Genomic DNA, 9141 nt, shown 5'->3' on the forward strand with positions numbered 1-9141 from the left:
AATTTAAAAAAATTAATTTTATTATTACTTTTTTATTATTTAATAATTTTATTTTATATATAATATATATTATTTATAATTATATATAAAAATAATATATATATATAAATATTATTATTAATTAATTTATTTTTAATTTAAAAATTTAATAATATTATAATATATAATAAATTTTAAATAAACTTTATAATATAGTTTTTTAAAATAAGTTAAAGTAGTAGTTATTTAGTGTTTATATTATAATTACTGTCGTCTTATACGAATTATCGCCTAGCCGGTTGCACGTGCTTTTAATACAAGGAATAGTAGCAGGCCTTGGCTGTCCTGTGAGGAATCGTTCCTCCTCTGTCGGCCTTTACTTCAGCGACCCGCAACATACTCGCTCGCTGTTACGCCAGAAGTCCTTGGGAATGCTGGTAGAATGCTAAGGGTCACGTCGTCACTGTAAGAAGTGTACGATAAGAGATGTGAAGATAGATAATGGATTGGCTTTTCTCTCCGTCTAGTATGTAGAGGAGGTAGTAGAGCCACTTCTTATACCTTGGGTTCTACCCATGCCAGAACTGGCTCCACCAGTTCTGCCATAGCCGGTCCTGACAGCTGCTAGCTTGTGAGTGTTTCAGCTAGTAGTTCCTTTCGTGTAACACTCGTTCTCCAGAGTCTCGGTTAACAACCTTCCACTACAACGTCGGACGCTCTCGAGGAAGAAATCATGCAGCGCCGTCCAGCTTCTGAGCCTCACACATCTTGGCATACATCCCCCGTTTCGCAACCAGCTCGCCGTGTGTCCCGGCCTCCGCAATCTTGCCTGCGTGGAAGACGAAGATGCAGTTGGCATCGCGGACTGTCGAGAGACGGTGCGCTACAGCGATGGTGATCCTGTCCCTAGACGACGCTGCCTCAGACAGCGCGCTCTGGACGAGCTTCTCCGATTCGGTGTCCAGCGCGCTCGTCGCCTCGTCAAGTAGGATCACGTTGGGCTTGCGCACCAGCGCGCGGGCGATGGCGATGCGCTGCCGCTGACCCCCCGACAGCTGGCTGCCGCTCGCCCCGCACGGCGTGTCGAGGCCCTCGGGCAGCGATGAGACGAAGTCCCACACGTTGGCCATCCGGCACGCCTCCTCCAGCGCCTTGTCCGACGCCGCCTCCGTCGCACCTAGATTCGGCACCCCCTGCGAGATGTTCTCGCGGATCGTGCCTGGGAAGAGCGTCGGATCTTGCTGCACCAGGGCCACCTGCTCCCGGTACAGACGCGGGTTGATGGACGATAGGGGTGCAGTCGAGTCGATGATGATGGCGCCGCTTGTCGGGTCGTAGAAGCGCTCTAGGAGCGAGATCATGGTACTCTTTCCGCAACCTGAGGCTCCCACGAATGCCACGAAGTCGCCTCGTTGAATCTAAAGCATTAGTGTTAGTGAAGACGTTTCAAACCCCCTCCCCCAAAAAGGGGTACAGGGCTGCTTTCCTTCGAGCACAGTAGGCACTTACTGACAGAGACACACCCTTGAGAACCTGGTTGTCCGGCGCCAGGGGGTATGAGAAATTCACGTCTTGGAAGTCGTAGGAGCGGCACCCGCTCTCGGGCCCCTTTTTGCGGCTGTCGTCAGTCTCACGGATGGTCCCGTTGAGCCCGGCAAGCCAGAAGTAGTAGTTGGCGGCTTGGTTCGCGTTGGTGAAGCCTGGACGCTGTCAGTAACTCGATCCCGTCACGCTTGGAGCCCCGCCCGGACTCACTGCTGGCGAAACTGAAAGCCAACGCAGTGGCTTGGCCGGAGAAGTAAACACCCATAAACGACACGATGAACTGATAGAAGCTGATTTCCCCGTCGTTGATCAGCTTCGATCCCCACCTGTTTGCACAATTAATCAGCTGAGTCGCTTCACATGACTCCGCAAAACTAGGAAGCGAAGGCTCACCAAAACCCCAAGGCCAGAACAAAGTACTCGACGGACTGCGTAAGAGAGAACCAGGTCATCATGTGGAACATGGGCCCGCTCGCCTGAGAGATCGCGAGGTCGAGCTCGTCGACGTACTTCCTTAGGACAGTGCTCTCGATGGCGAGCGAAGAGACGGTACGGATCGCCATGACCGCCTCCGAAGCCACTGAAGTGCTAGCCGACAGCCTCTGGCCTATTTCGTCCTCCATTTTAGTCTCGAGCCTGACGCGCGTATAGCCACCTAGCATCATGGGCGGCAGCCCGACGAAGACACCGACCAGCCCGAGCTTCCAAGACACAATGATGGCCAGGACGCTCGACGCGACGATATTAATCACCGACATGAGGATGATGGCGACGGTGAAACCCATCAACTCCACGATGGCCTGCGGGTAGGAATCGAGGCGACTGATGAGTGCGCCGACCGTGTTTTCGGGCCGGTCGAAGAACCGGAGGTCCTGCCGGAGGAAGGACTCTAAGATTTCCCGTCGCATCTTCCTGCTGAGAGCCTAGGATGCAGTACGTTCGTGGTCAGAATAGTGATGCGAGACTGGAAATGGCATTCTCCCCGCGCCAAAGACATGGTAGCTCTCACCTGTGCGATAGTATTGGTTGACCAGCCCATGGCAAAGTATATGATGAGAATGCCGAGTGACATGACGAAGAACATCAACGAGATGAAATTGCCGCGAGCGACTATGTTTGCAGACGTAAGGACGCTCATGATGTTGCCTAGCAAAAGGGCTTGCCCAGGGTTGACGGCGGCTGCGAGTGACGTCGCGGTGAGCAAGTGTAACGGCAGTGTAACACTCTTCGGCGCTGGAGCTGGGGAAGCCAGTCTCAGTCGAGACCACTTACCTCCTCCGATGCATGTGGCTATTGTGACCGCGAACCAAGGCCAGATATCCGGCGTCCCTCTCAGAAGCTTCCAAATGCTGTGGATAATGCCCGTCTTCTCATACAAGCTGTGGTCTTCCGGGTCCTTGGCAGCTAGTTGTCGCGCCTCGCCCATCTGGATCCCGGCAAGAGACTGAACGCGATCGACACGATCGCCTCCCTTTTCCGAGGCCTCATCGGACGTGCTTGTGCCCCCCGAGCCGCGGTTCTTCTGAATGTTGGCCGGCGCGAGATCCTGGGCCTTGACGAGAGTAGCGTAGATTCCGTTCCTAGACACCAACTCTTCGTGACGCCCCTGTTCCATGATCTTGCCCTCGGACATGACCACGATATTATCCACGTTGCGAACAGTTGCCAGCTTGTGCGCGATGACGATGGTCGTCCGGTTCTTAGAGACGCTGTCGAGGGCCTTCTGGACGATGCCCTCGGCGTGCGGGTCGAGCGCGCTAGTCGCCTCGTCGAGGAGTAGGATCTTGGGCTCGGAGATGACGCTGCGGGCTATCGCGATCCGCTGCTTCTGTCCGCCCGAGAGCAGGCCGCCTCTCTCGCCGATTCGTGTGTAGTATCCTCGCGGCAGATTCTGGATGAAGTCGTGCGCGAAGGCTAGCTTCGCGGCCTCCTGGACGCGCTGCATTTGGTCTTCTTGCGATGCTCCCTCCCACTGTGTGCCGACGAGGCCGTTGGCAATGTTTTCGAACACGCTGCCATTAAAGAGCACCGGTTCCTAGACTCGTTAGAGAAGTGTCTTGTAAACCTGGGGCACGCGCTTTGGGTAAGATACCTGTTGAACTAGACGGACGTTGGTCCGCAGCCACTTGAGATTGAGCTGACCGATGTCCTTGCCATCCAGGAGAATGCTGCCTGCATGGGGGTTATACCACCGCTCAAGCAGGGCGATGATGGTGCTTTTTCCTGAGCCGGACGGTCCCTTTTCCCCAACGCCTAATTAGAGCTTTCCACGATAGATTAGGATCAGGAACTACTCACCACCAACGCCGTGACCTTGCCTGCGGGGATATTCAAGGTAAAGTCCTCTAGAACGGCGACATCTGGACGGGTAGGATAGCTGAAGTTGATACCGTGCAGATCGATGATGCCGGCAGTTTCGTCGGGTTTGTCTCCCGATTCGTTGAAGGGGTCAATCTCGGATTGCCTATCGATGAGAGCGAACAGCTCCGAAGCTGCGGTTGCCGCGCGGCTGAAGGTGACCATATGTGGCGTTACTTGCATGACCGTACTCGCAGCGAGGATGACGGAGAAGAGAACACTGATATCTTAGTTAGTCCCTCGATCTCTATAGCGAAATGACGGTCTGGCTGCTGGCTTGCGAGAGGATAGGTACTGACACAAAGACGGTTCCCAGGTTGGAAATTTCTCCGCGGTCAAGCATAGCGGTGCCCTGCCAAAAGGCCAGGCCCATGCCGGCATAGACGACGAAATACTGCCCTCCGAACACGACGCCGTATAGCTTATTCTTTTTCATTCCCTGGGTGTACGCATCCTGGAGGTAAGAGTCATACTTAGCAATCACCCTCGGTCGAAGGCTGAAGGCCTGAAGGGTCCGGACGCCTCCGAGAACGTTTTCGGCGTAGCTACCGGCTTGGGCGTAGACCTGCAAAATCCTGGTCTCGATCATGGCGTCGATACCACCCGCCGTTCCGAGAACAACGAGCAGAGTTGGCACCATAAAGATGAGGATCAAAGTTAGCTTCCATTGTGTGACGAATGCGATCACGAATGCCGCCACGAAGGTGGAGATGGCTTGGATGACGATGCCGAGTTTCTCTGCGATGCCGGACTGGATGAGCTTGCCGTTTGTGGTCGCCTGCTGAGATATGGAGCCGGAGGTGCCCTGGTCATAGTAGGCGATTTCTTGGCCTAAAGCAGCCAGTAGATAGCTTCGTCGGACGTTGCGGGTTAAGTGATACGCGACGTAGGTGAAGAGAGAGGCATAGATGTAGGTAGCCACGAGACGGGCGACACCTATGTAAACGAAGTAGAGACTTTTGACTGCATCAGCATGACCCTTGCCATCGTCTAGAAGAAAACAAGAGGGACAATGCTTTTACACCGACGTCTGCACAGCGGACATAAAATTGCCTGGCATTGAGTTCACCTCGGAGAAGCTGAAGTCGCTAAGCAGTGTCAAGAACTGTCCCATGACCAAGTTCACCATGGCGAGAGCAACTCCGGACACTATAGCAGCTATGAAAGCAATGCATTCGAGGATGTAGAGTTTGGTATCGCCGAAAGTAAAAACTCTCTGTAAGATACATCGTCCCGACTCGTCAGCCACTACTCATAGAGATGAGGACGCAGCCATCAACTCTCCGGACAGACTTACTAGGAAGCCATTCATGACCTTCTTCTCGGGGGACTCGACATTCTCTTTCTCAGGTTTGATTGGGATTTGAGAATCATTGGCTAGTCCAGCAGCACTCTCGCCTTCTCGAAGGCCCAAAGACGCTGCCATCTTGTTCGCTCCGTGTTATAGTGTACAAAGGGAAGAAACGAGTGGACACTTGAAGCAAGATGTCGAGCTTGCCGGTTCTAATGAAAGATAGTTGTTAGGAGAAAAAAAGATTAGGGAAGGAAAGTGATTAGAAAGAAGAAAGCGATTAGAAGGAGAGAAGAAAGCGACTGGAAGGAACGAAGAAGGCGATTGGGAAAGAGGAGTGAATATGTAGAAAATGAGAAAAGGGAGGAAACGTTTTGGGTTCAATAGAAAACATCTCCGAATCCTTTTGCGTTGCCAGAACGCGTTTCACCTTTGCTTTCTAATGCCTCGGGAGCTTGGAGGTTAATACGCCCGGTGTCAAGATCCTAGGTATCGTGATGTTCGCCCTCCTTCACAGTCCGCCAGTGGTGCGGAGGGCGGAGCCTCCGAGCCTCCGAAGTTCCGAGGGCTAGCGCCAAGCCTCGCCGTCGCTACGGCGCCCGTAGCGAAGTGAGACTCGGAGGTCGCGTGCGCTGGGGCTCCGAGGCCTTTTAAGGCCCACATGACGTAGCTATCTCTTCGGATCCCAATATCCCATCTAGGCTCCGGTGCCTCTTGCCTATACTAACGCAGGTTCCTGACCTTGTACGCCTCGCTCGCCTGTAAGGCTTTCGGACGGCGAGAAGAACCAATTGACCAAGTGACCAATTGACGCCAACCAAAACACGACGTACATGTACCGGGCGGCAGTGCCTCTGCGTGCCCCACCCACTCACTCACTCTCGATGGAAGAAGGACCAGGTGTCTCATTCTCGCGGGCTGAGGAAGACGAAGAACAGACTCCTACAGCAACCGAGAAGTTAGCAGTGAGCTTACCAATGGACCTACCTTATGTGAAATAGAAATCATATCATGTGGCTGATCATTCTTCGAAAGTAGTGTCATCGATGTCGCCAACGTAAGGTGAAGATGAGACTCCGTCCCTCATGCACCGATACGTGGGTATCAGTGTCTAATTTCTCGTCCAGGTGAAATGCGACCGGGCGAGCCCGTGTTCTCACTGTGCTAAAGCTGGGACACAATGCTCATATGCGCCCGGCCCCAAGCCTAGAGAAAGGCGGCAGCGAGTCATGGTCTCGAACACATAGTAAGTAACTGCAAGATAACCAACAGTCTACTAAGCCCCATTCAAGGCTAAACACCATGCTGAGATTCATCAAGTGATTCTAAATTGGATGCAATATCGAGGAAAATCGACGAGCTCAGCCAGAGGATGAGCCAATTGAGTCATGAGCCGACCAAGAATAGAACCTATAAACCCCTCGACTTTGCAGACCCTATCGACACCAGCCAGGAGGAACGCAGCTCGCCATTCTCGTTCGGACCAACACCATCTTCCTCCTCACTCGGCTCCACACCAAACCAAGGGGCCCTACCTTATAACCCCACCGGCGAGGGTGTCCGTGAGGTGCAGCGCGACTCTTCCAAAGCGGAATATGAGGGTGAATCGTCGCTTTTCGCTCACGCCGTCTTCGCTGGTCGGTTTCTACAGCAGGCCGTTAACAACACGACCAACGCTGAGGTCGCGCAAGAGATGGAAGCCGTCCTTGACGGCCTCAAGGCTGCCGTTCAGTCTGGGAAACAACAGTCTGATACGGTCGATAGACTGTATCCTCTTGCCAAGGAGATCCCATTCGGTTCGACGACCCGTAACCTTCCTTTGCCACCCATCGACAAGGTGTTCATGTGCTTGCGTATGGCCAGGGAATGCCCGCAAGTGGCCATGCTGTGGCTGGGCGACTTTATTAGGCCCACCCAGTTCAGCGAGTACTTTATTAAAATCGCATCGCCTGGTCCAGCCACCGAAGCCGACTTGATCATCGTCCATTGCGGTCTTTACTGGTTGTTCTGCGAATGCTCCAAAGCCGTCACCGACGAAGAAATGAAGCAAGACTACTACGGGCAGGCTTTCATATGCGAGGCGAACCTCGAGACTGTCCTTGCCAACCTTCGCTTTCATCAGCAAACAAGTATGGACTTCGTATATGCAATGGGTATGGCGGTAAGTTGTTTGCCTGTTTCTCGCGAGAACCAAGGAAAGACCCAGCTCCGACTGACCATACCTACTAGTCGTTGTATTGCCTCCAGAAGAGCAAGCCATCTGCCGCTTGGAATTTCATCAATTCGGCCTCGCATATGATACAAGCTCTTGGCTTGCAACATAACGCGCCCGCAGACATGGAGGGACCCGAAGAAAAGGCCCAGAAGAGAAACTTATTCTGGACCATATACATGACTGAGAAGATGCTGTCGCTACGCCTGGGTCGTTCATCGACCTTTCGAGACCAGGACATCACCCTGACCCGTCTTGGTATGGAGCGTTCCGGCGGTTCTTTCTTGGCCGAACTCGCCCCCGGCTGGATCAACATGGCGAGTATACAGGGCCGGATATACGACGAGATCTACAGTCCAGGAGCCCTCATGCAACCGCCGCACATCCGAACGTCTCGTGCTCGGGCTCTTGCGGCCGAGTTAAAAACTGCCATGCAACATGCGCAAGACATCCACGTGAGTTTGTCCCGGCCACCTGCCCGGGATCGTGAAGTTATCTCGTCCCAATCACGCCTCGAGACAACGCCGACGTCTGACTGGCTACAGGACCACTACGAGGCGAGCAAAGGCCAAGTGCTGGGGCTAGATTACCACGAGATAGCAAGACGTTCCGACCGAGTCATCGGCCTTTCCATGCTTACGCTCATCTACCGGAGCATCGCCCCGGAGAAGCCCTCGACGTCCGCTTTTTGTCAAGAATGCATCGATGCTGCCAGAGATACGCTCCAAGAACACGACCAGTGCGTCGCCGTGGTTATCAAGGCTCGAGGGAAAACGGTGTTCCTTGAAGCATACATCAACTGGTTCGTGATTGAAGATTCCGCCCTCCGTCCTCGACCAGATCGATCTAACATGGAGATGTAGGACCATCATCCAGTCCCCGTTCATCCCCTTCATCATCCTATTCTGCCACATCATCGAGACGTCCGAGGCTTCAGACCTCGAGCACATGAGAGGTCTTGTCGAGACACTCGAGTCTACATCGAACTCCCACGCACATAATACATGTGCCAAGCAACGTCGCCTCTTCAAGGCGTTGTATGACGTCGCGGCTAAGTACGTCGAGGTCAAATCCCGTTCGGACGGTGGGGAGGGGGGGATGCTGTGGTCAATGGCTCGGCAGCAGTGTGTCGATGCGTTCGCCAGCACGACTTCGAACGGTCCCGGACCCGATTCATTGGATTCTGGAGGAATTGTGGGAGACCTGCGGACGACGAATACTGCAGATGCACTTGGTCAAATGCCGTCGCACGGCGAGGTGAATGGGGACGGGAGGGGGCTTGCGGATGGGCTGGTCGGGCCTACGGCGTTGCAGACCACGGCATTTAGTAGGGATGTGGACATGGAGATGGATCTCTCGGGAGCCCAACTTTGGGACTGGTTCAACAAGAACCAGTCCATTATGAGGATGCTTGAAGACACATAGAAGAAGGTAGTAACCAGTCACTAACCACCGACTTTCTAAAACTAGATAAGAATTTAGAATATATAATAAAGTTTTTATAAGTATTTTAATATTATATAAAGTTAAAATTTAAAATTTATAAAAATAATATTATATTTAAATATTAATTTTTTTAAATTAAAATATTATATAAATAATAAAAATTTAAAATTTATTTTATAATATTATTATATCAGAAGTTCGTAAGAGTACTAGTAATACTAAGGACCACGTCGTTACTTATAATAGTAGTAGTTATATTACTATAAAAAGTATATAAGAGAGATATAAAGATAAATAATTAGATTACTTT

General features: G+C 52.1%; 2 protein-coding genes across 2 annotated transcripts; one reads left to right on the forward strand and one right to left on the reverse strand.

Moving 5' to 3' along the window:
- Positions 1-710: 710 nt before the first annotated feature.
- SAPIO_CDS9303 (Multidrug resistance protein 1, 2, 3 (P glycoprotein 1, 2, 3)) lies at positions 711-5308 on the reverse strand (the record flags this gene model as incomplete). The annotated part of the gene is made up of 11 exons (XM_016790736.1): positions 711-1397; positions 1489-1679; positions 1735-1850; positions 1918-2447; positions 2534-2703; positions 2797-3559; positions 3617-3763; positions 3823-4102; positions 4182-4872; positions 4952-4961; positions 5180-5308. The coding sequence occupies 11 exons, from the start codon at positions 5306-5308 to the stop codon at positions 711-713; spliced, it is 3714 nt and encodes a 1237-aa protein (XP_016639626.1).
- A 1053-nt stretch (positions 5309-6361) lies between these two features.
- On the forward strand, positions 6362-8810 carry SAPIO_CDS9304 (putative C6 transcription factor; the record flags this gene model as incomplete). Its single annotated transcript, XM_016790737.1, has 4 exons — positions 6362-6419; positions 6484-7334; positions 7403-8187; positions 8249-8810. The coding sequence occupies 4 exons, from the start codon at positions 6362-6364 to the stop codon at positions 8808-8810; spliced, it is 2256 nt and encodes a 751-aa protein (XP_016639627.1).
- Positions 8811-9141: the final 331 nt, after the last annotated feature.

Source organism: Scedosporium apiospermum, assembly GCF_000732125.1.
Source record: "Scedosporium apiospermum strain IHEM 14462 chromosome Unknown SEQ_SAPIO_0136, whole genome shotgun sequence".
Lineage (NCBI taxonomy): Eukaryota > Fungi > Ascomycota > Sordariomycetes > Microascales > Microascaceae > Scedosporium > Scedosporium apiospermum.